This window comes from Sapajus apella, unplaced genomic scaffold, assembly GCF_009761245.1.
Source record: "Sapajus apella isolate SASKATOON/1434 unplaced genomic scaffold, GSC_monkey_1.0 scaffold3, whole genome shotgun sequence".
Taxonomy (NCBI): Eukaryota; Metazoa; Chordata; class Mammalia; order Primates; family Cebidae; genus Sapajus; species Sapajus apella.
This window is the reverse complement of record NW_022436943.1, coordinates 26,045,810-26,070,832: the sequence shown is the minus strand read 5'-3', so window position 1 is coordinate 26,070,832 and position 25,023 is coordinate 26,045,810. Positions and strand designations below refer to the sequence as shown.

At 40.9% G+C, this 25,023-nt stretch overlaps 1 protein-coding gene across 1 annotated transcript in view; it reads right to left on the bottom strand.

Annotated features, from left to right (window-relative positions):
* The window catches only part of GRHL2 (grainyhead like transcription factor 2), a 190,658-nt gene that overhangs the window by 45,684 nt on the left and 119,951 nt on the right, over window positions 1-25,023 (bottom strand). The window contains exon 7 of the mRNA XM_032247908.1: window positions 5,199-5,357. Coding sequence (XP_032103799.1) covers window positions 5,199-5,357 — 159 coding nt within the window. The remainder of the gene's footprint in view (window positions 1-5,198; window positions 5,358-25,023) is intronic.

Genomic DNA, 25,023 nt, shown 5'->3' with positions numbered 1-25,023 from the left:
TATGATGAATCCACCCTGCAGGATCCATAAGATTTCTTCCTTATGAGTTTCCTGACACCACAACCCCCCACCCCCAAACCTTAACATCAGGATGTGTAACTACCTGCTAGAACTTCTGGACATCACTACTGACTTGGAATAAATGCTTACCATTTACCCAACATTCTCCAACCATTTTCTTTTATTTAATACTGAAAGTTACTAGACTGATAGGCAAAATGTGAGCAATTGGAAATGCCCCCTACTTTCTGATTGGCAAAGTATTTGTTGATATACTCTTCCCAGTTTTCATGCATATTTACAAACATGTTCACACAAATAAGTGGTTCTCCCAACCATTTATTTCCTTGTCACAGATTTCCCTCTTAGCATGACCTCCGGAAAAAACTGCTTTGGAAAAATCCATATAATCCTCTTTTTAGCCCTCTCCCTTTTAGAGGTTAAAACAACTGAATGAAAATGTATAAAAATATTTTCAAACAAAAGGTATAATCAGTCAATAATTTTATTTGCCCTCTTAGCATCTTATAGTCCCTCTCATTCTAGGACATAGGTTAACAACAATAGAACATTATCCATGCATTCTGCAAGCTTTTATTCTTTCTTTTTCTTATTACTTATTGCATTAACTCTGTAATGTAAAATAATTTTAGAAGAATCCTTAACCCTTTCTCTCACTTTTAATTCCAACTGCCAAAGTGAAAATGAATGGATTGCCAGATTCCTCTAATTCTTCCCCCTCTTTCTCCTCATTTCTAACTTTATTCTTTATGTCTAAGAAGGGGATTCATAGAGGGGGATTCTACAATCTCCCCTGGAATATCTGAAATGAAGTAAGGGAATTCAAATTATTTAAATGCTTTGTTATTTATGCTTTAAAAAAGATCTCTTATACATTGCTTGAAAATGTTTCTTAATATTTAATATTGCTGAATTAAAGACATAAGCTGATTTTTTGGGGGGGATTTGTTTTGTTTTTAAAGGCCACTTTGGCTCTTTGTTGAGGTTTTGAATTGCCAGTTGTCACTTCAGTATTTTTTGTATAAAGTTATTTATCAATTCCAGGAGAATGAGTTTGAAATCAAGCCTAGATTTGCATCTTACTCCTCTGCATTCTCCCTGTGTGTCTCTGGGGAAATTACTTATGCTGTCTGTACCTTTGATATTTCACCATTTCTACACAGCTATGTCTATTGATTTAACAGGCCTCTAGAAATTGTCACAGAAACCTCCCTGCTGTCCTGGAAACTGTCCTACTGATTGCTGTGTCATGGAAACTGTCCTACTGTGCACTGTGAACTGTCCTACTGTGTACTGTCCTACAGTCCTGCTATGTACTGTGAACTGTCCTATTGTGTACAGTCCTACTGTGTACTGTGTATTGTGAACTGTCCTACTGTATACTGTGAACTGTCCTAAACTGTCCTACTGTGTATTATGTATTGTGAACTGTCCTACTGTGCTACTGTGTACTTACTGTGTACTGTCCTACTGTGTACTGTGCTCTGTCCTACTGTGTACTGTGAGCTGTCCTACTATGTACTGTGAACTGTCTTACTGTGCACTGTCCTACTGTGTACTATGAACTGTCCTACTGTATACTGTGTATTGTGAATTGTCCTACTGTGAACTGTCCTAAACTGTCCTGCTGTGTACTGTCCTATTGTCCTACCAGTGTCATGGAAACTGTCCTATTGATTGCTGTGCTGCCCTGATAGCTGGATGATTGGCATTAACTGAAATTGTCATGGCCTATCTTTGCTTCCTCCTGCCACTGCTCTCTGCTCACAGGAGCCTACTTCTCTCAATGCTCTGTTATTGCTAAACCAGAACTCTCAGGAATGTTAACAGCATATAGACCTTTAATACAACAGACTGCAGCACCTTTAAGGGTAATGGGCTGAATTAACAGCATCTGCAATGACCTGGATAAGATTGGAGACTATTGTTCTAAGTGACATAACTCAGGAATGGAAAACCAAACATCACATGTTCTCACTGATATGTGGGAGCTAAGCTATGAGGACGCAAAGGCATAAGAATGATACAATGGACTTTGGGGAATTCTGGGGAAAAGTGGGAGGGGGGCAAGGGATAAAAGACTACAAATATGGTACAGCGTGATGGGCTCAGGTGATGGGCACACCAAAATCTCACCGATCACCACTAAAGAATTTACGTAATCAAACACCACCTGTACCCCAATAACTTATGGAAAAATAATTTTTTAAAAAGAGTGATGGGCCATAGTGAACTGGCTAGTAATATCTCTCCCTTCCTCTCTCCCCCCAGCATCTAATATGAACTAATATCCTTTCATTTACAAGGAATATCTATAAGCGGTCAGTCAACTTATTTTTTATATATCCTCCTTCCTATCCTTCCCAATTTTAAAATAATTGTACAATGTCTACCTTATCAGAATATACTGTCACACTGTCTCTGCCATCATTTGGAATGAGATCTACAGGCAAACAGATCGATGCTCACCACCAGTCATTTTATCAGTGTCCTTATAGTACCATTGCTTATCTAAAGTTTGTTCACCACTGGAGTCTCTAAGAAGAAATATTCTCTGGATTTAGGGAGTTTATTTTATTTTGTTGTGCCTGTTTCTCTTTATGCTTCAAAGTCAATTTGGCTGTGTATAAATTTCTTGGCTCACATTTTCTTTACTTTGTTACCTTAAATAACATTGTCTCTGACAAGGTATTGCTGTTGAAAAGTTTGATAATCAAATTTGCCTTATAAGTGATTTAATATTTATTTACTGAGATGCCCAAATAATATTATTTTCTTTTCTCAAAAAGTCCAATAACTTAACTACTTGGTATTGGTTATACTGGATCAATTTTCCCAAGTGGGTGGTGGGCTGTTCAAATACATACATTTTCTGTTTAAAGTTTTCCTTAGAGCATATGTATTTAAATGCATATTTAAAGCATATATATTTTTATTATTCTACCCTCCCACTTTTTTTTCTCAAATATTTATATTATATGTACGCTGAAGTTTTTTTTAAAGATAGGGTCTCACTCTGTTACCCAGGCTGGAGCATAGTTCACTGCAACCTCAAACTCCTAGACTCAAACAATCATCCTGCCTCAGCCTCCTGAGTACCTAGGACTACAGACATGCATCACTGAACTTGGGTAATGTTTACATTTTTCTGTAGAGATGAGGGTCTTGCTTTGTTGCCTAAGCTGGCCTCAAACTCCTGGACTCATGTGATCCTTCCACCTTGGCCTCCCAAAGTGCTGGGATTACAGGTGTGAGCCATGCACCTGGCCTATATTACTTCTTTACCTTTCATCTATATCTGTATTTTCTCTCACACCTCTTTCTTCATTTCCTCTGATTTTAAAAACTTTGTTGTTTTCCAGCTTGTTTTCTTAAAGCATTATCTTTTACATTTATTTACTCTGTACTGCTTCTAGCATAGTTTTTATTTCTAATATATTTTAATCTTTTATTTCTAAATTCCATGAGTTCCAGCTCATCTCCTTTCAAGTCATTCTATTTTTTCTACACATCTCAAGTTGAGTTTTTCAAATTGTGATTTATGTTGATCTTCAAACTTCCATTATTTCTTTAATTTCATTTAGCTTATTTTGAAATATTAGGCTACAGATTTCGCCTGTTTTGTAGGCCTTTTTGATAGGTATTCATTATTCATAGGGAAGGCAGTCTGATCTTAATCTCTTTTCTCATGAAACATTGTATGGGATTTAATTGCTTTTTCTTTTCTGTTGGTCATTTTCAAGCGAAATGAGTGAGCCAGGATTTCCTCTAGCTTCATGCTCCCAGGCTCCCCATCTGCTGTGTTCACAAAGTGATACAAACATAGTCAGATTTTTCTGAGATCTGCCCACTCTGTATTTAGTCCCATCTTCATCTTCACTTTTATTTTGACCTCCTCTTTCCTTTTCACCTTTTTTTCCAACTCAGCTTGGACTTTACTCTGAACACTTTTTGTTTCCAGGGCAGGGTTTTGCCTTAGAAAGAAACTTTAGTTTCTAACTTCTCAGAGTTCATGGAGCTCATAACATTTCAATGCTCAGTCCCCTGCACTTGCCAGCAAATGCAAATCCACTAGATCTGTTCCCTCCTACCTGAGTCTCACGTGCTGCCCTGAGACACCCACTTCACTTTCCAGTGAGTACTTTGGACAATTTTGTAGGTTTTCTGTTATTTGGCTATCAAGTGGCCCCATTACTTTCCCTCACAAATGCTGATATCACACAGGTTTTGAAACTGTTGATGCTTGGTCCTATTCATATGTGGGATTTGTGAAGATCTGTCACCTAATCATGGGGTTTTAAGTTTTGCTGTTCAAATTTTTTTACTCTTTTGGGGTGGGATTCAGGGAGATTCAAAGTACATGTTTACTAAGTGAATATGTACTAATGAACTTATTTTATAAGTGCTATTTCCATTCCAAAAAGTCCTAGATAAGGTCCCATTTAACCCATAATAACAGATGTGCCAATATGCTCTGGGACAGGGTTTCCACCCAGTAAAGAGTATTAATCTGTTATTCGAGCTATCTAATTGGATCAAACTTAGAGCACAATGTGTTATAAAATTTGTATACCCCCAAAATTCATAAGTTGGACCCCAAATTCCCAATGTAATGGTATTTGGGGGTGAAATTTTGGGGAGGTAATTGGGTTTAGATGAGGTCATGAGGATAGAGTCTTTATGATAAAATTAGTGTCCTTAGGAAGAGAGATACCAGAGAGCTGTGCACGTGCTCTCTCTATGCCATGTGAGGACACAGTGAGAAGGCAGCTGTCTGCAAGCCAGGAAGAGAGCCCTCACTAGGATCCAAATTAGCTGATGCCTTGACCTTGGACTTTCCAGCCTCTAGAACTTTGAAGAATACATTTCAGTTGTTTAAGCCACCCAGTCTATGGTTTTTTGGTATGGCAGTCTGAGCTGACTAAGAAACAGTCAGTGAGTCATTAAGTTAGTGATAAAAATGATAAACTGAAAGAAAAAAAAAAATACCGTTGACTGAAGACTTCCTAGATATCTAACAGGAACTGAGGGTAAAAGATTACCACTCCCACTGCGAAGGGTTAAGTAACTATTTTGACACCACTGGACAAGTGAAGGTGACAAGGGAGAAATGCCATTAAAAGTAATGTCTAATAACAAAGACACCTTTATAAAAAAAGACTGTCATCTTTACTCACTTTGTCACAGAAGACCTTGATCTGGCAATAAGCTCTATGAATAGGTTTATTGCTACGATTGTTATAGCTGTATGTGTCAATCTGAATCATCAAAGGAAGTCCTTTCACCCCTTTTTGGGAGGAGAAATCTGTACTCAAGCAATTCACGGTGATGAAAATCTGAGGAAAGGAAAAAGAAAAAGTTCACAAGTCACCATAAAAAGAATGTACGACAAATGCATAAACCTTAAACTTTAAGTCAAAACACTAAACAACCCCATAAGGACAACTGAAGAATATTCTGATGTTCTTTTCACATAAAAATATGCTGAGCATAAAACATATAATTTATAATTACACATTATTTTTAAAATCTGCTTTCATATTTAATCTTGAAAGAGACCACTTAAATTACTTTCCTGGAAGCATATCAGCAAAGTCTTACTTATTTTTTAAATATGCATAAGTGGCCTGAGTAAAACACTGTTTCCTCAACACATCAAAGCTGCCAGTTTTAATAGTTATAGCAGTTATTCTAATCTCTGGCCTGTGGAATATAAAGAAAAAATCAGATGGCACCTTCCTTTGCACATTATTGCACTGAAACCTAGTTATTTGTTTACATATCTATCTTTCTTCCTTGATTATAAAGCATGCAATTTGAGACCACTTATTATTTTTGTATTACTGGTACCTAGTTCCTGGAGAAAAATAAGCACTCAATAAACATTAGATGAGTGAATTACTGAGTTTATCTGCAGAAAGCCTACTAAAAAGGGAGTCAAATGCCCCAGGTTTTAGTCCCAGCTGTAACATCAACCAGCTATGAAACATTACTCAAGTCACTTAATGTCTTCAGATTTCATTTTTCCCTTTAGGATCACTCCCTGCAGGACAAAATATAGATACAAATATACTTCCATGTTAGTGAAAAAGTAAAAGAGGAGCTGGTAAATGTAAGTTCTGAAACAGGAGAGGGAAGGTGTAGTGAAGGCATCAACATCCTCACCTTACAGCACAGGGACATCCAGAGACACAAGGGAAACCACATGAATTCCAAAAAATGGAAACTCCAGGAAATTCATAAGATTATAGCGCTGACCAACAAAAGAACTAAAAATAATTTTATTATAAAATATTGGTAAGAAGAAAGGGAGGAGTGTAAATAGCTAAATTTCTCCTTATTTTACATAGTGGATGGCAGACCATTGACCATTTAAAAGTGATTTATCACGGAGCTGCGGTGTAAGTGTAGCACACAGGTTACGTGGTAACTCCAGTGATGATGAAGAGGTGGGTGTGGGGAGACCCAGGCACTCTCTCTTAGACTCTTGGTACTATTTTCACTTGATGCCACATGTATTATTTTTATTTAAGATGTTAAATTATTCATTGCTTTAAAATTGTACAATTATGTATTCTGAAAACTACATCATTAGATGTACTATTTAACGCTTGTCTTATTTGATTCCCTGGGCTTTCCATTCACCTTTAAGCCTTGGACCTGAAGTTCCTCACATCACAGGAACATTATGGAGAACAGCTTTGTAGGATGCAAAGCCATGAGAAACAGGCTACATATTAAAGGCCTTTCAGCCAGGCCCGGTGGCCCATGCCTGTAATCCCAGTACCTTGGGCGACCGAAGCAGGGGGGTTCCCTGAGCTCAGGAGTTTGAAACTAGGATGGGCAACATAGTGAGATATCATTTCTACAAAAAGGTTAAATATTAGCTGAGTGTGGTGGTGCATGCCTGTAGTCCCAGCTACTTGGGAGGCTGAGATGGGAGGATTGCTTGAGCCTGGGAGGTCGAGGCTGCAGTGAGCTGAGATCATGCCACTCCACTCCAGCTTGGGTGACAGAGCGAGATCCTGTCTCAAAATAAATGAATAAAATAAGGGCCTTTTGAATTTTTGATCTAACTACTAGACCTGATCTAGTTCATTTCAAACCCAATGCCTGCAGGCTTCTGGTAATCCAGGCATCTCATTTTTAGTGCTACATCTCTATAAACCTCATTTTTATTTTATTTGTGAGGTCCTCACCTGGCACTGAGGAATGTCTTAGTAGGGTGCCACATCCATAGCAGTCAGGCCAGATGACAGGGCTTAGTGACAGGCTGATCACAGCAACCCTGTGCCCTGACCCCTGGGCTCTCACACTTCCAGCCACTGTCTGAAGACAAGTGCTCACGAACAATCTAATTCTGCCAACAAATCTAGCAACCTAAGGCACAACAGGAGGATCGTCAGTAATAAAACTGTACTGTAGATGGGAGGTCGGGGGAAAAAGAAAAAGTGTACTGTATATGGATTCCATGCTAAATAAGTAGATTTTAGCTGCTCTTGCCAAAAGCAGAAATGGGTAACCATGTGAGATGATGGATATTAGATGATAGATAAAGTATCTCCAGGTATTCCATAACATCATGTTTATATCTTAAATATACAACATTAAAAGTTGCTTTTAAAAAAAAGATAATCTACTGATACATTCATTTTCTTCATTCATTTCTTTAGTTCCTGTTTTCAGTCTGTAAACTTCCACACAGCCCACAATGGGTGAAACACAACATGAGATACAGGGCTTAGAAAAGAAACCCAAACCCCTGCTTCAGGGAGCTGACAGTCCAAGAGGGAGACAGATGAGTGATCCAGCAGTGACCAATGGAGAGTGGTCTTCTGTGTTGTGTACAGAGAGGCAGGTGTGCACAGAGTCCCCAGGAAGACAAAACAGAGCCCTGGGCCTGGAGAACACTAGTGAAATACAAACCCACACATTCACTGGGCTTAGAGCAGGGGCCTGACAAGGACTGAGGAACAGTAAAGAGAGTGACTAAAGATGCAAATGTCAGGTGATTCAGAGGAACTGAATGATAAAGACTACTAAGAAAGAACACACAGGCTGGGTGGCTTAGGCCTGTAATTCCAGCGCTCTGAGAGGCTGAGGTGGGTGGATCACTGGAGATCAGGAGTTCAAGACCAGCCTGACCAACATGGTAAAACTTCATCTCTACTAAAAATAAAAATAAAAATTCGCCAGGGTGGTGGAGGGCATCTGTAATCCCATCTACTCTGGAGGTTGAAGCAGGAGAATCTCTTGAACCTGGGAGGTGGAGGTTGTAGTGAGCCGAGGTCGTGCCATTGCACCTCAGCCTGGACAACAAGAGCAAAACTCTGTCATGGGAGGGGAGGGGAGGGGAGGGGAGAGGAGGGAAAAGAGAAGGGAAGAGAAGGGAAGGGGAAAGGAAAGGACATGCTATATCTGATTCTCCTACTGATTTTCCATGACAAAGGTATTTTGCCCACTGCAGTCACACACACAGAAAGCGCTATCTACTGCCCCTAGAGAAGCCCTAATAGCAGAGAATTTTTATTTAAGTCATTCACGCAAGAAATATTTTTGAAGTGCCTAAAAAGTTCCTGAGGCTGTGCTAGGCACTAGCATAGATGCACTGGTTATGGTTCCTGTGATCACAGAAGTCAGAGGGAAAATTGAGAGAGAACGTATGGTGGTGCTCTAAAGATTACAACAGCTTCATCAAACACTAACCTTTAGGTTAAAAAAAAAAAAAAAGTATGCTTTTCTAGGAACACCTGAAAAACATCTTGGCTGAATGTATCAATGCAGTTATATGTCAGCAAAGCAAATGATCACTCTGGTGAGCTCTGCAGCTGTTCATCATTTTGGCCATGTGCTTCATAGAGATCTTCCTGCTGGTGGCCATAATATACAGGAGTCTTAACACGGACTGGTTATTTTCCACTCCCTCAGAAAGCCTGCCTAGAACTACAGGAGCCAGAGGAGAAAAGTGTTCTGATGAATATTTCCTAAGCTATTAAGATTCATGGTTGGCTCACTGATTTAACCACGTCACTCACAGTGGACACACACTCAGACAGGCAGGAAGCAATATTAAGTGTGGCCTTATCAACTCGTCTCAACTAAGAGCCAAAGTGATGGATTGTGAATATTTACAAGGGCCATTTAAGTGGGACAGACCCACTAGACCCACTGAAATAACTGCTTACTGGCAATATACTACAATACATAGACTAAATTTTCCCTGGAGAAGTTATAAAAACCAGCCACGCAGTAGAGATGGTCTTCAAAGGTCAAATGAGCTACCACACATCAGACTTCACTGGGAGACACTTAAGCTAGGTTCTCTCAATAGAGAGAAGTCTTTAGAAGAAGCTCTAATGGGCTCTGTCTGATTCAAGGCCTCCTACTTGCATTAAAAGTAAACAACACAAGAATCTGCTTTTTCTGCTACATTGTGTTGTCAGCTCCCAGTGAACCTAAAAGGCTGGGATTTTATAATAGGGTTGGCATTGTTTTCCTTTTGCCTAGCTGCCTGATCCACTAGCAAGGCACAGTTTCAGTGCCTGATGGTATCAATCACAGTCTCGCTATACTGCACTCAAAACCCAAATGGTTGAACTTTAACTGAAATTGGGGGTGGGGAGGAGTTTTGGGAAGTCATGGAAGGACATTAACTAAAACCCTGGCTTGGAAACTGATAAGCATTCATTTGTTTCATCTTGCAAACCCAACCATATCTCAGCTCTAAGCACAGCAGGCAAATGTGAAAGCAAATTACTTGGAAGTACATCTACAAAGCACTTGTTTGTAAATATGTATTAGAGAGGCTTAAGGAAAAGGTATAATTTCCTCTACCAAATGTTCATCCAAATGTCAAGCACAGAAAGTTATTTTTTACTTTGGTGGAAGCCTTGATTATGTAAAGAATGCATAAATGCCATAAACAATCTATCTGTCTCCTAAGTGTTAAGAAAGTTACGAATGCTCATATAATATTTTTTAAACTTCACTTGTTTTTCTATAATGCTAATAGCACATAATTTATTTTTTAAGAACGAATCAGGTGTATTCAGGCAGACAATAGATATAATTTTAATTTTTGTCATCAGTTCAAAGATTGATTCAGTTAGAAAGATTATTTCTAAATGTGCCAAGATCTTTTCCAGAAATAGAAGTAGTCTAGTGACAAAAGACTTAAAAAAAAAAAAAATCATTTGTTACATATGAATTGCAATTCCCATTTTGTGGATTCTATCCAAGACAAGTGACTTTGCTGAAATTATGATACCCCTCACTTGTACATGATGCATGCAGTAAGATTTATTAAAATAAACACAAATCAATGAGCTTTAGAATTGCTACATTAACTTGGTTATTAACTCCTAAGCCTTTTTCTGAGAGCTTTTCATTAAAACAAATGGGTCTACCTTTGAATCAGAAAGCAATTTGGGATTTAAAACATTGTAACGTCTGTGATGTGGTACATGTATTTATTCTCCTCTTTAAACAATTGTATTTTGCACTTTTAAGATGTTTCTCTTTAAAGACTCAGAAAGCTACTTATTTCCTGATAATTGAGACTGGGGGGAAAAATCTTTTCCAGGCAATTGCACAGGGTGTCTCTAAATTACAGGTACAAGGTATACATCAAGAAATATTCATTTTAACACTAGAACACATTTTTCTTTCACAAACAATATATAACTATATAAATGTGCTCTTGCCAGTTTCTCTACTCTGTTCTTTTCTTGGTTTTTAGAGTTTTTACAGAGGGCTTTCTCACATTTTACCTTTCTTCTTCCATTTTGATAGGATTGTATTTGTGTGCAGATGCAATGCCAAATTGAGACGGAAGACAGACTAAAAGTAGATAATATTAAAATGTGAAATCTCAGCTTTGGGCATCCATCCATTTGTTTTACGTACATATTCATCAGATAGTCATTTGATGTCTTCTCTCTGTGCCTGACATTGTGCTGGGAGGTGGGAACACAGGGTGCAAGGCAGACCACCCACTCTCAGTGAGCTTGCCATTTTGCTGAGGATATAAGAAATGCCTAGATTTCATAAAACATACAATTACATAGCACTTCAGGAAGTACTTTATTCAAATTTTTATTTCATTTCTTTCTTCCTATTTCTTTACTTTCTCCCGTCAATTCCACAGGTATATACGTATACACACAGATGCACACTTGTGGACTCACATACTCTGCCGTAGTTCCCCATATTCTTTCAGTGCTCAATTTTTTGTTGTTCTCCTTTCAGAGCCTTGGCTGCCTGCTGTGCCCTCTGCCTGTTGTGCTGTCCCAGCAAATCATCACACTGCCAGCCCCTTCTTCTCACTCAGATTCAGTCCAATGACAACTTTTCAGAAATACCTGCCTTGACCATCCCATGTCACTTCCTCTTCCTCCACCTCTCAACCACTTGGCCCATGACCAGTGGCACAGTCTGTCCAATTTTTCTTTTCTCTTCATAGCACATACAATTATTTGAATTTATCTTATTACTTATGTGTTTATTGTTTAATTATCTGTTTGCTCCATGAGGCTGAAAAGCCCTTAAGAGGAGGGTACTTGTCTGCCTCAAGCTCACTCCATTCCTAGTACTAAGCCCATGGTAGACAGTCAACAAATATTTGTCCAATAACTTAAGAGAAGACAAGCTATTTTTCTAAATACAACTTGATCTATGTTTTTGGTTTCATAAGCAATACCTCCTAAGAGCTGAGATTAATATGAGTAGCTGAAGTCAATTTAATATAGTGGAGTTAGCTGCTCTGGCCAGAAGTTATCTATCAACAATCATAAATTGAGCATCAACTATATATTCAGCATGAATATCTTCCTCTCTCTGTCTCTTTCCATCCATCCATCCATCCATCCATCCATCCATCCACACTATAAAGATGCCGTATATAGAGGCCATGGGAAATACAGAAGCCTGCCTATAGCAGGGACCTGCCCTAAAGGAAAAGATGGGGATCCAACAGTGTTCACTGTTGTGGAAAGTATATAATCAGATATTAAATTGAATACGCCAGACTTTGCTTGCTTTAAGAAGTAAGGGAGAAGGCCAGGTATGGTTCCTCACACGTATAATCCCAGTACTTTGGGAGACCAAGGTGGGTGGATCACCTGAGGTCAGGAGTTCGAGACCAGCCTGGCCAATATGGTGAAACCCATCTCTACTAAAAATACAAAAATTAGCTGGGCGTGGTGGTACATGCCTGTAATCCCAGATACTGGGGAGGCTAAGGCAGGAGAATTGCTTAAACCTGTGAGGCAGAGGTTTTAGTAAGCTGAGACTGTGCTACTGCAATCCAGTGTGGGTGACGAAGCGAGACTCCATCGAAAGGAGGAGGAGGAGGAGGAAGAGCAAAAGCAGTAATAGTTAGTAGTTGTAGTGGAGGAGGAGGAAGAAAGAGGAGGAGGAGGGAGCTCAACGAAGTAGCCAGGGAAGATTTCCTGTAGGAGTCTTACAACAGGAGAAAGAGAGATGGAAGGGAAAGAAAGAGCATGGTGGCTCTGAAAATATGGAGAGATCATCCTAATGGAAAAGGAGGGTTTATATCTGGAAGGTGAGGAAAGAACCTGAAAGGTCGTAGGTGGTAAGGAAAGAGGCAAACCAAGATGCTTTTATCACTGTGATCCAGTAAAAAGCACTGAATGAGGCCAAGTGTGCATCACTGAGGCCACGGCAGACAGAGTGGTGGCCACAACCTCCAACAGCCAAGTTACAGAGAGGACGGGAGAATGAGGACTGAAAAGGCTATTGTGTTCAGTAGTGGAGAGCATCCATGCTCCTTCCAGAGGCCAGAGCAATGGAAGGGAGGAGAAGAAGGTGATTGCTGGGCAAATGAGACAGGCCAAGGAGATGGAGAAGATGCACCTCAGCTGAGGGAGGGATGGGAGCACTGGGAGCAGGCAGCTGGCCAAGCAAAGGTGCGCTTCTGAGTTGAAGGAGGTGTCCACACGTCAAGAGAGGAGGTATGTAAGAGGCTGCAGAGAGGAGTGGCTGTGGGACCCAAGAGCCTCAGAAGCAGGGGATAAAGGAGATCAACTCATAAGTGAAGTTTTGTGAGAGGAAGAAAGAGCTTTCTCTGAAGCTTGAGGGTAAGGTGATGTGACAGGGAGACAGCAAAAGAACTAACATAAGTAACTCCATTTTTGTTTAAGGGGTCTTTACCCATTCCTGCACATAGGCAAGGATGATTTTAGAGCACTGACATAATATGCAAAAACAGCAGTCATGCAGCTTTTAAAACTAAGCCTGGGAAGTATGTAAACAGCTAGGTGTGTTTTGCTAACGATTTTTAGGAGCACTGTGACCTGACCAAGGACAAGGAAATCCCCAGGCTCCTCGGACACTCACTGCTGTCCAGATGTCTGTAGTCGCTGCTTACCTCTTGATCTCAACCCCTCCTTGTCCTCCTGCCCCTAACATCAAAAGAGCTTAAGGTTTGTACTGACTTAAGATGGTACCTTAGAACATTCGCTCTAAGGTATGGTTATGTTGGCTTTCTGAATAAACCTGCTTTTCCTTCCACCAACCTTTGTCTCTTGAGTCTGGCTTTCAAGTGGTGAGAAGCAAACTTGGGTTTGATTATAATGAGAGTAAAGCACAGCCAGAAAAACATTTGCCAAGAGGCTCAAATGGTGCTCCTGTGCAAACCCTAGCACTGCAGCCTTGGACTCACTGTCTGAACTTTCTGGGCCTTATTTAAATAGCAATAACAATCCCTACCTTGGTACTGTGACACTTAAATTAGATCATTTTTTAAACTGTAGAGTGTCATGAAAATCGAAAGAATTTGACTATCATCAGCATTATCTCTCTCCTTTCAGACGCCCAGCCTCTCAGCTGGTCCTGTTCTTGAACTCCAAGTCCTCGCCCCCATGGCAGAGTCAACACAGCCCTCTCCATTTTACCTTCCTAAATGCTCCTGCCTGGAGGGCTTCCTTAGCGGTCCGAGGGTCCCCCAGTTCAAGCCCTCCTTCCTGTAAGATTACTACTTCCTCCCACAATTGCTACTTTCCAACTGGATTCTCTCCCAGGGAATTTTGTGAAGCTAACTTCAGATGATCCAAAGGTTACATTAGTTATGATTTGTATTAATGGAACAAACATTTAATTAAGGAGAATTGATTTAAAAATATTAAATCTCTCTTTCCAGTACCAGGTATTGCTGGGGAGAGCACAGGGAAGTCTCTCAGGCAGAAATCGTCACTGCTCTTTGAACTGTCACAGCTTCTGCTGCTCTGCTGTCACTTGAACAGATATTATGCAGTGTCAAAAGTCTCCCTCATACACAAGCAGCACATGAGTATGAGGGAGACTTTTGATACTACATAACCAAGAGATTAGGCTGCTTGGTGAAATCATGAGCTTGCAGGCAGAATATTTTTTATTTTTTTTTATTTTTTATTTTTATTTTTTTTTTTTTGAGACAGGGTCTTGCTTTGTTGCCCAGGCTAGAGTGCAGTGGTGCAATCTTGGCTCACTGCAGACTCCGCCTACTGGGTTCAAGTGACTCTCCTGCCTCGGCCTCCCACGTAGCTGGAACTACAGGCGAGCATCACCATGCTCAGCTAATTTTTGTATTTTTAGTTGAGGCAGGTTTCACCATATTGGCCAGGATAGTCTAAATCTCCTGACCTCATGATCTGTCTTAATCTCCTGACCTCAGAATCTACCCACCTAAGCCTCCCAAAGTGCTAGGATTATAGAAGTAAGCCACCATGCCTGGCCCAGAAGAATTTAAGTACAGACTGAAAGATTCATTCACTCGACTTCTTAACATTTGTCATGTGAAGCTTTTTCTGTTCAAGTTTAACACTTAAAACTTGTTTTGAGCTTTTAATGCCTGAATACGGTACGAAATCCAAAAGGCACAAAAGGATGAACTGCAAAAATTACCTCCCTTCCTTGTTCCCCAGCCAACCAACAATTTCTTGAGTATCCTTCTAGAAACATGTTATGCAAATACAAATACACATCATTTCCTATTTTACACTAATGGTAGCATAAAATGCATGCAGGTCTGCATCTTGCTTTTTTCACTTAACAATAAAGTCTGAAGATGGTTTTCCCTCTCTCTTTAAAAAAGCATAAAATATGGAATGACAATTTCTTCAACATTAGGTTGTTTCCAGACTTTTCCTCTCATAAACAATGCTGCAATGAACGCCTTTCTATGTGGCTCTTGTTCACATGCGCACGTATAAATTACTGGCATGTATAAAATTACTTCTGAAATTGCTTTCTTCAAATCAAGGGCAGCCTTCTCAGCAGCATCTTTATAACAGGTGTCTCCTAATTTAGTGTGCATCAGAACTGCCAGGAGGCCTGGCTGAAACACAGGTCACAGGGCCTCAGCCCCAGAGTTTCTCATTCAGTGGGCCTGCGTTGGAAGACACAAGCATTTGTACTTCTAACAATCTCCCAAGTCAACATTGTTGCTGCTTGTTGAGGACCACACTTTGAACAACCACTGCCTAAACCATTGGACTTTGTCGGCCCTCTCCCTGTCCTCTTCGTCGCCCTTCTACTTCCTTCCTTTCCGTTTCTTCTTCTCTGCTCTTACCTACCACCCCATCCCTCTCTGCCTCCTCTTCCTCACATTTTCTGCATGGAGAAGGTCTGAGTCCCATCCTTGATCCTGTTTTGCCCACCCTCCAATTCTCTCCACAGCAGTATCATCCTTTCTCATGACTTCTATCATCCCCTCTTTACAACTAACACTAACTTCCCTCCTGAGTGCCACACTCTCCTGAATGGCACAGTGCCCTCTCTCCTTGTGCTTTCCAGGTTCTGCACCTTTGGACACCCCCTCGTTCCCCACCACATGCTCTTCTTCCAACTTCCTCATGTCGAAGTCCACCTGACCCTGAAGACACATCCTACATGCCATGTCCTTCCTTGTGTCTTCCTGATCCTGCAGAGAGAGGACCCCTCTACATGCTGAAGTACTTAGGAGAGAGTGTAGGGGGTGTGTGTGTGAGAGAGAGAGAGAGAGAGAGAGACAGAGAGACACACAGAGAGAGAAAAGATAAAGCAAATCTGGCAAAATATGAACAGTAAGTCAATCCAGGTGAAGGGTAAGTGGTGTTAAATGTAATCATCTTTCAACTTTTCACTTGAAATTTTAAAAAATAAAATGTAGAAAAATAAAACATGGAGTTACCTCTCTTCAGACCTCTTCTAGCACTTTTTCTCCCATAGAGTCACTGTCACTTACCTACCTTGGGTCACAGTTATTTACATGTGTGTCTCAGTGCCGAGTCTAGTCCAAACATTCTCTGAGCGCGGGGATTCTGCCTGACTTGTTCAGGACCCTCCACCGCCTGGCCCAGTGCCTGACATACAGTGGGTGTGCTGCTTCACAGGAACGATTGTTCCCTCGTCAGAAATAACTAGGAGGCATTAATTACTACTAGGTCCCCCCAACACAAAAAGGTGCCATGGAAAGAACAAATGCTTCAGAACTAGACAGCCCAAGGTGAGAATTCCAGCTCTACCATGCACTAGCTGTGTAACCTCAGGTAAGCGAGCTAACTTTTCTGGGCTTCAAATTCCCCATTAACTTCAAAATCAAGTTAAATAGAAACTGCTTTTCACCTAAAAATATGAATACTGCATAATGTATATAGAGTGCTTGGCAGAGTGTCTGGTATATGGCAATCACTGAACAAATATTAGTCATTGTGTACACACATACAATCATTTTATGAAACCCAAGTACGCAATCTAATTCTCTGCACTATACAATAGTTCGTACATGTTAATTACAGAGTCCTAAGCAAAATTTAGTCCAGAAACCATGGATACTTCACATTCTAACAAAGATCTAGACATTGATATCTTTGGTGAGATGCCTTCCAAATATTCCTTTTATATATTAATTAACTCTAGGTTTATAGCTTTTCCTAATATCCATTACATTATAAAACTGGAACAAAGGTATGGCTTTGTTTAAGTTCAATACCAAAGACTCCAGCAAATGTTTACCTTTCTCTTTTAAGGCTTCCTTTACCCACACCACACCTCAGCAAACACATAAAAATGCCATTTGCCGTGCTTTACAGTGTGCAATTCAACCTTTCAAGACCCATCCCAGGAGTGTCCCCCAACCCTATTTTTACTTTTGAGACCACGGGATATATTCTATAATATTCTGTAATTTTCCACAAGATCGCCTGTCTAAAATCAGCCAATACATTAATTTAGGCCAAAAATGGAATATAACTTTTCTTAATCATTAATATCTACCAACCCCATATCATCCCCGACTGTCTTGTAAGCAGAAAGAGAACTCCCCAGCAGAAAGCACTGGGCTGCTGAGGGGTGTGGGGTGGGAAATAAGCAAGGTCATGAACCCACAGGGCACTCAGGAATGTAGTCTCCTTTGGACAGTCCTTTAGTTTCCATTTTCATCCTGAAAAATAGTGTTTACACATCTTCCCTTCTTTGGTATCCAGCAGTGGAGTTCAGCAGAACAAGGACGCTGTCCATTTAGGAACAGCCCTTTGGAAAGCATGATTTGTTAAGACCACCAAAGCCTTAATTTTCAAAAGAGCTGTGCTTGGCACACAATGGAGGCCCAATAAAAACAGATTAACTAGTTTAGAGCAACAATAACTGGAAGAGAGACAGAGGGAAGGGGGAAAGGAGAAAAATAACGCATTTGAGACAACTTAATGGATTTGCCATGATTCGGTACCGAATACAAGCCAGGCTTTCAATTAGCATAACCTTATTTTTCACCTAAAGATACTGAATAATTTGCAGTGTACAAGAAGTCAGAACACCTATGTTTTCTCCAATTTACTGCCTTTCCATATGGCCAAAGCCCTACAGTTCTCACCATCTTATCTTTTAAGCTACTAAAATTGAGATAATGAAGACACAGAGCTATTTTTCCTCCCTAGTTGCAGCTGATGGAGCAGAAAGCTAGGCTTGGCTTGCTGACCTTGAAAAGACAACACTGGGAAAAGGTTCACCCACACAGTGAGAGAAAGACGAGAGCTAAAATTTCTATGGAAATAGTAAGTCAGCCTTTATGATGGCTTTAGTCATATCTCACAACATGAAGCCAGTCACTGTAGTCACCAAGACCCAGGCCACATCAAATGCACCCTTAAGTCTGCGGCAGCTTTGAGGCAGTGCTGGGACATTAAATCAATTTCATTTTCTCCCTTAAAAATGCATTTACTGGCTCAAGCCTGTAATCCCAGCACTTTGGGAGGCCGAGGCGGGTGGATCACGAGGTCAAGAGATCGAGACCATCCTGGTCAACATGGTGAAACCCCGTCTCTACTAAAACTACAAAAAATTAGCTGGGCATGGTGGCGCGTGCCTGTAATCCCAGCTACTCAGGAGGCTGAGGCAGGAGAATTGCCTGAACCCAGGAGGCGGAGGTTGCGGTGAGCCGAGATCGCGCCATTGCACTCCAGCCTGGGTAACATACATGAGTGAAACTCCGTCTCAAAAAAAAAAAAAAAAAAATGCATTTACAAATATAGATGAGAACATTTTACTTTCAACTTGCACTTTTAGTTTCCTCTAAGCCAGCCAACTCATCTCAGCACATCCCTGTTGACCTCCCTGAGACTGGCTCCCAGTTCTTAGATGATATCTCCTTGGTATTAAAGCAAAATCCAACAGGAAGGCAATGGGGCAAAACTATTAATGCAAATAGGGCCCAGAGGAAATATCAACACGTCTCCTCACCTTGTATTTCTCACAATTTCAAAAATTACATGCACACTTCTTTTGTAAATCCAATGCATTTGAAGCATCCAAAGAGACCCAAGATTAGAGGAATCTCTATATGGAAGGAACGCTGCTGGCGTATGTGTAAGTAGTCACTTCCAATTACCACCCTGGTAAATGTGAGGATTTGTTTGTTGAATTTCTTAGTTGCACATGCAGAGTAAAGGGTCACTGTGTGCCTCCTGCAAGCTTCATCTTCTCTGATCATAATCCTCATTCTTGCTTTGGAAATGTTTTAGTGCTGTGCTTCTTGCTTGGTTTTGAAAAAAAAAAGCAAGGAATCACATCCACTACTCATAACAGAAAAAATATAATAAAGAAAGGTGCACAGAGATCATGTAAATGAACAAAAATTAAATTCAGGATGCCAGGGAAAGGAGCTAAAGAGAGATGGGGGAAATGAAGAATAAATCTGTAAACGTGCAGCGAAGAAAACGCTGATATGTCTCAGCATTGTAACTGAAATAATGCAGTGATCTGCACAGGAGCTCACTAGTATTAGGCTAATCAGCATGCACAGGCTTCATTGAAGAGTGCAAGGAATTTTCACTCCCACATCAGTTCTGGTCAATGATATGTATGATATGGACAGGTGATGTACCTAATGAGAAATTTGAAGCCCAGAAAAGTTAACCAGCCTTTCTTGAGGTTGTACAGCTAGTGCATGGTAGAGCTGGAATTCTAACCTTGGCTGTGTGATTCTGAAGCATGTGTTCTTTCCATGGCACCTTTTTGTGTTGGGAGGACCTAGTAGTAATATTTCCTTCATTATCTCTGACAAGGTAATAAGCAACACACCCACTGCATATCAGGCACTGGGCCAGGTGGAGGGTTCTGAATAAACAAGTCAGGTAGAATCCATGGATAGGGACAGTTCTATGTGCTGGAAGTGCTGGAGCAGCAGGACCATCTTTGTGGGCAGGAGAAACTGAGGACAGGGCAGGTGGCAAAAGCAGGATGGCCTGATTGAGCTGCTTTGCTGAAGAAAACGGGGTCAGCCATTCATTTTCTTTTTTTCTGGGTGCACATGGGCTGTACCCTATAGATTGCTTGAAGAAGGAAAATCATAGCTTGCTTTGACTTAAAACAAAATTCAGATTTCTATTGGAATAGTCAACAGCATGGACTCTGGACTCAGAGGGTCCTGGGTTCTAAATTCACTTTTTCCATCTGCCCAATCCTGCAGGGTCTGATATGTTGAGAGGTAATATTTAGTGGACTCAATCTAAGAGGCACAAGAAGATTATCCATGATGTCTCTTAGCCTCTCTGCTCCTTTTCCCACCTCCATCGGGTCTCAGCCTTGCCCACCTCCAATCTCATTAGGAAAATTTGTTAAGAGAGATAAAAACAGAAGTTTTACATGTCCTTGGCCCTTTTGAAAACTGCAATAACTTCCTGTCTGGAAGGTCCTCCCCAATCCCAAAATGCAGGAAAAGCGTTTGCTGATGATGTGACACAGCAGAAGGCTAGACAAACCAATAACCCTAAGTCCTTTCCTGCAACTCAATACACACGGTGGCAGGAGAAAGGGATAGACAAAGTAATCACTCTGCTTCTGAAAACTGAGGCACTGGGCTAGAAGGCAGCAAAGAATAACCCTGGGAGATCAGAGTTTCATATTAATGAATTATAATCGACTTTTCTAAAAATCATAGCGATCAGAGATAGCCTAGTAGCAGATTTGTCAGCATGATTATTTAGTGGCAATGGTAGTGAACATTTTGACTGAATTCTAAACTAAGATCATTTTAAAAGGATTGGATGAAGAGCAATTTAAGAAAAAGATTCATGGAAAGAAGACTTTTTTGTCATATGTATTATAAACTACAGAAGGGCGAAGCATAGAGTTGTGGAGAAATTGTTATGGTGTTCTAGTGAAAAGATGCAAAAAAAAAAAAAAAAACTTGAAAGCACAAAGCACTAAGCGGCACCTTTAATGCTCAAGTAATTCTCTGTGGTCACATGACAGAGGTCTTTGTAGCACACCAAGACTGGTTTAATCTTAAAATCATTGTGGATAGAGAAAAGAGCCTTGGACAAAAATAAGGGGCCCAGTTTCAAGATTCCCCTTAGAAATCTAGGAGAAAGGCAGGCTGTAATTAGGCTTTGCTGCGCTGTGCTCTGGGGGTGATGTCATCGCTTGGAGGAAAGCAGTGCTCAGTGCCCGGAATCTGGGCTCACAGCCCTTTAATAACTCAATAGGGTCTTGCGTGGGAATTCCTCATCTTAGGGATTAGTAAACAACAAATCTACTTCTTAGGTACCAGTGTTTGGGTAAGGAAAGAAAGAAAATTTAAACATTCTTGTAAATGGGAGTCATGTGAAAGAATGTGGCACGGAAGTCCTCCCATTGGGCTCATGTGGATGGGATCTTAATGTATGCATGCGCGCGCGCGCACACACACCACACACACACACACACACACACACACACACACACACACCCCTTCCCATTGTTTCATAACTAAGAAAACTGAAGCTCAACAGGGGAAGTCAAAAGTTGGCTCCAGGTGCCAGGGCTAGAATCTGGTTGTCTGAACCCCATTTCAGTGCTCTTTATGCTGCAACACACTAGGGCCTGCCCCCATCAATTTATAAGCAGTGACAGTGTGGACACTCAGAAACTTGTCCGCCTAGATAACAGAAACCCAGGGACACCTGTTCATATCACATAGGCTTCCAGATTGCAGAGACCCTGAGGGCAAAAGCCGACCCTGTTGGAGACCATTCCTGCTGCATGTGTCACTGTGCAGAAAGATTCCATGTCACAGCCAGCAAAACGAGTTCTGGGTTGAAGAGCTCCGCAATAGCTCTGACAGAATCCGCCTGCAGTGGAGACTGCAAATCTGGAATTAATCCCCAAACCTCATTTTAGCTAATAGCTTTAACACCTCCCTGACCAAATGTTTTCCTATAATTTAATTAAATGATTAGAGTTTCATGTCTTACCTTTTTTTCTGTTCGTACTAAATGAAAGGTAGAAATAAAATGTAAGTCACAATGAAAGAAAGAAATAGGAGTATGTTTTAGAAAAATCTATGAACTTTATCATCAGGTCTTGATTATAGATCTGTATGTAGCAAGAATACCAAAATATTGGGCTGGTATTTTTTGGTTTTTGTTTTTTAAATAAATGCATCAAAACTGGAATATCCCAATAAAAGATAACCTTTAACATAATCATCTTGGGAAGACATACAGATTTCTCAAATGATGCTGCCATGGCTTTAAAGCATATTTGGAAGTTCTCTTCTGATATGGCCCGCTTCAAAGATGATATATAAAACTTTGTGCAAAAAAAAAAAAAAAAAAGTCTCTTTTTTTTTTTTTTTTTTTGAGACTGAGTTTTTGCTCTTGTTGCCCAGGCTGGAGTGCAATGGCTCAATCCTGACTCACCACAACCTCCGCCTCCCAGGTTCAAGCAATTCTCCTGCCTCAGCCTCCCAAGCAGCTGGGATTACAGGCATGCGCCACCACGCCTGGCTAATTTTGTATTTTTAGTAGAGATGTGGTTTCTCCATGTTGGTCAAGCTGGTCTCGAATTCCCGACCTCAGGTGATCCACCCACCTTGGACTCCCAAAGTGCTGGGATTACAGGTGTGAGCCACCGTGCCCAGCCCAAAACTTTCATTCTTAATCCTCAAGTGGTATTATCCAGCTCGTTGATACATATTCACATTTGGATCGAAGTGGTTTCTGGTGGGTTTTTTAAAAACATCTTGAAAGATCAAGATTTACTACTACTGTGAACATTTAGAAAAATGTCACAGATTCTCCCTTCAACAGTGAGGACACAAATCAGTGTCTGGCCTGCTGCCACTGGGGCACCATGAAACCTGGGCCAAAGGAGCCAGGGAGCCAGGGAATGCTGATGGCCTTGCTCGCCCCATTCCTCTGAGCTCCGGGCAGACTGAACTTACTATGGCCTCAACCTGCATTGTGTCACTACCCTACGGAATGCTGAAAGGCAGTGAAGATCTAAACAGCATGTCAGTTGCCTGGGGACATGGTTGGGCATGAAAACTCAAATGTTCATCAGGCCTAGGCAGGGAAAGTTCTAGAATGGGGAATGCTAGAGAAAGCAGTAACTAGAGAGCCCAGTATCTCACAAGAGCCACTCATTGCCTTTGCAAACCCTCGGGCCTATGGTTGCCAAAATCTCTAATTATCCAAGAGACTTAAAAACCTGGATTTTTAAAAATAATAATCTTCTGATTATTTAATGTGGGCAAAAAAAAAAAAAGGTAAAATTTTAAATAGAAGTACAAAAATGCATAATACACACATGTCTATGTGCATTTTGTGGACCATCTAAATGCTGCAGGTCACAAGATTGTGTCCTCTGGCCACACAAACCAAAATATCATGTGATACTGAAAGAGCCTTCTGCTCTGAAGCCCGTGAAAGATTCCTGTGCAGATATTACCAACTGGAATTGGAAAGCAAATTCAACTGCTCCTGACAGATAAGTCCACAACATGAAAATCACAAACAATTCCACTGGGAGAGGGATGCCTTTTACTTCTTGCTTTGTTGAAAAGCTTTTTTTTCAGTGATCATGCAGTTTTGCCTTTTATAGTCTGTTTATTATAAAATCAATGATATTTTAGAGAAATGCCTTAGGCTCTATAGATTAAAAAAAATCCTCCCAGCCTTTCTAATGAAGTGGATTTAACTTTTATGGTTTCTCTTTAAAAGCTCTTCATAACTAACACAGGAACAGAAAACGCAAACCCTGCATATTCTCACTCATAAGTGGGAGTTGAAAATGAGAACACATGGACACAGTGGGGGAAGATCACACACTCGGGACTGTCGGGTGTGGGGGGCAAGAGGAGGGAGAGCCTTAGGACAAACAACTAATCCATGCAGGGCTTAAAACCTAGATGATGTGGCCGGGCGCGGTGGCTCAAGCCTGTAATCCCAGCACTTTGGGAGGCCGAGGCGGGTGGATCACGAGGTCAAGAGATCGAGACCATCCTGGTCAACATGGTGAAACCCCGTCTCTACTAAAAATACAAAAACATTAGCTGGGCATGGTGGTGTGTGCCTGTAATCCCAGCTACTCAGGAGGCTGAGGCAGGAGAATTGCCTGAACCCAGGAGGTAGAGGTTGCGGTGAGCCGAGATCGCGCCATTGCACTCCAACCTGGGTAACATGAGTGAAACTCCGTCTCAAAAAAAAAAAAACCTAGATGATGGGTTGACAGGCACAGCAAACCATCAAGACACAAGTATACCTATGCGACAAACCTACACATTCTGTACTTGTATCTAGGAACTTAAAATTAAAAAATGTTTTTAAATGCTTTTCGGCAGTCTAGAGAAATATATTTGGAATATTTTTAAAAATTATTTATTAACACAAACCTCAAACAACTGCTGCAACCAAGTATAATCACTGAAAATACTATTAGCAAAGTTAAACTTTGCAATGTAAAACGATGCAATATAAAATATCCTCCACTGCCATTTCTCAAAGCATATGTGAGCTTAAACTTGTCTGCTCTGAGCAACATGCATGTTCATACACATGCATATTCACCTGCACACCCACACGCACCAGCACACACATTTAGACAAGAAAAGTAAGCTCCTGCTTACGGTGAATGAGTGGTATGGCGTGAACTGGGCTGGAAGGTCAACTCAACTCCACACTAACTCTCTCATTGGTTTACTACAGAGCCTGAAGCTTCCATCATTAAACTGTCCCTTTCAGTTTAGGCATTTTCTATAAAAGGTCCTTATTGAAACAGAACAGTTAAAACATTCACCCCCTAGCACTCATTTATCACAGATGGTGTGATAATAAAAATTATGATGATTACAGCTCATATTTATAGCTTGCCTTACATTTGTTGGTGGAGTATGTGTGTAAGACAGGGTCTCACTCTGTTACCCAGGCTAGCGTACAGCAACAGTGATTACTGTTTGCAGCCTCTACCTCCTGGGCTTGAGCAATACTCCCACCTCAGCCTCCTGAGTAGCTAGGATTTCAGATGCATGCACCATGCCCAGCTAATTTTTATTTTTTATTTTGTAGACATGGGTTCTCCCTACTTTACCCAGGTTTATCTCAAACTTCTGGCCTCAAGGATCCTCCCACCTTGGCCTCCCAAAGTGCTGGGATTACAGGCACAAGCCACCATGCCTGGACCTTTAACACTGGTAAGACACTTCCAGTTACACTATCATACTTTCTTCCCAGGGCCTCTGACATAGACCCTGCCTCTCCTGGGAACCAG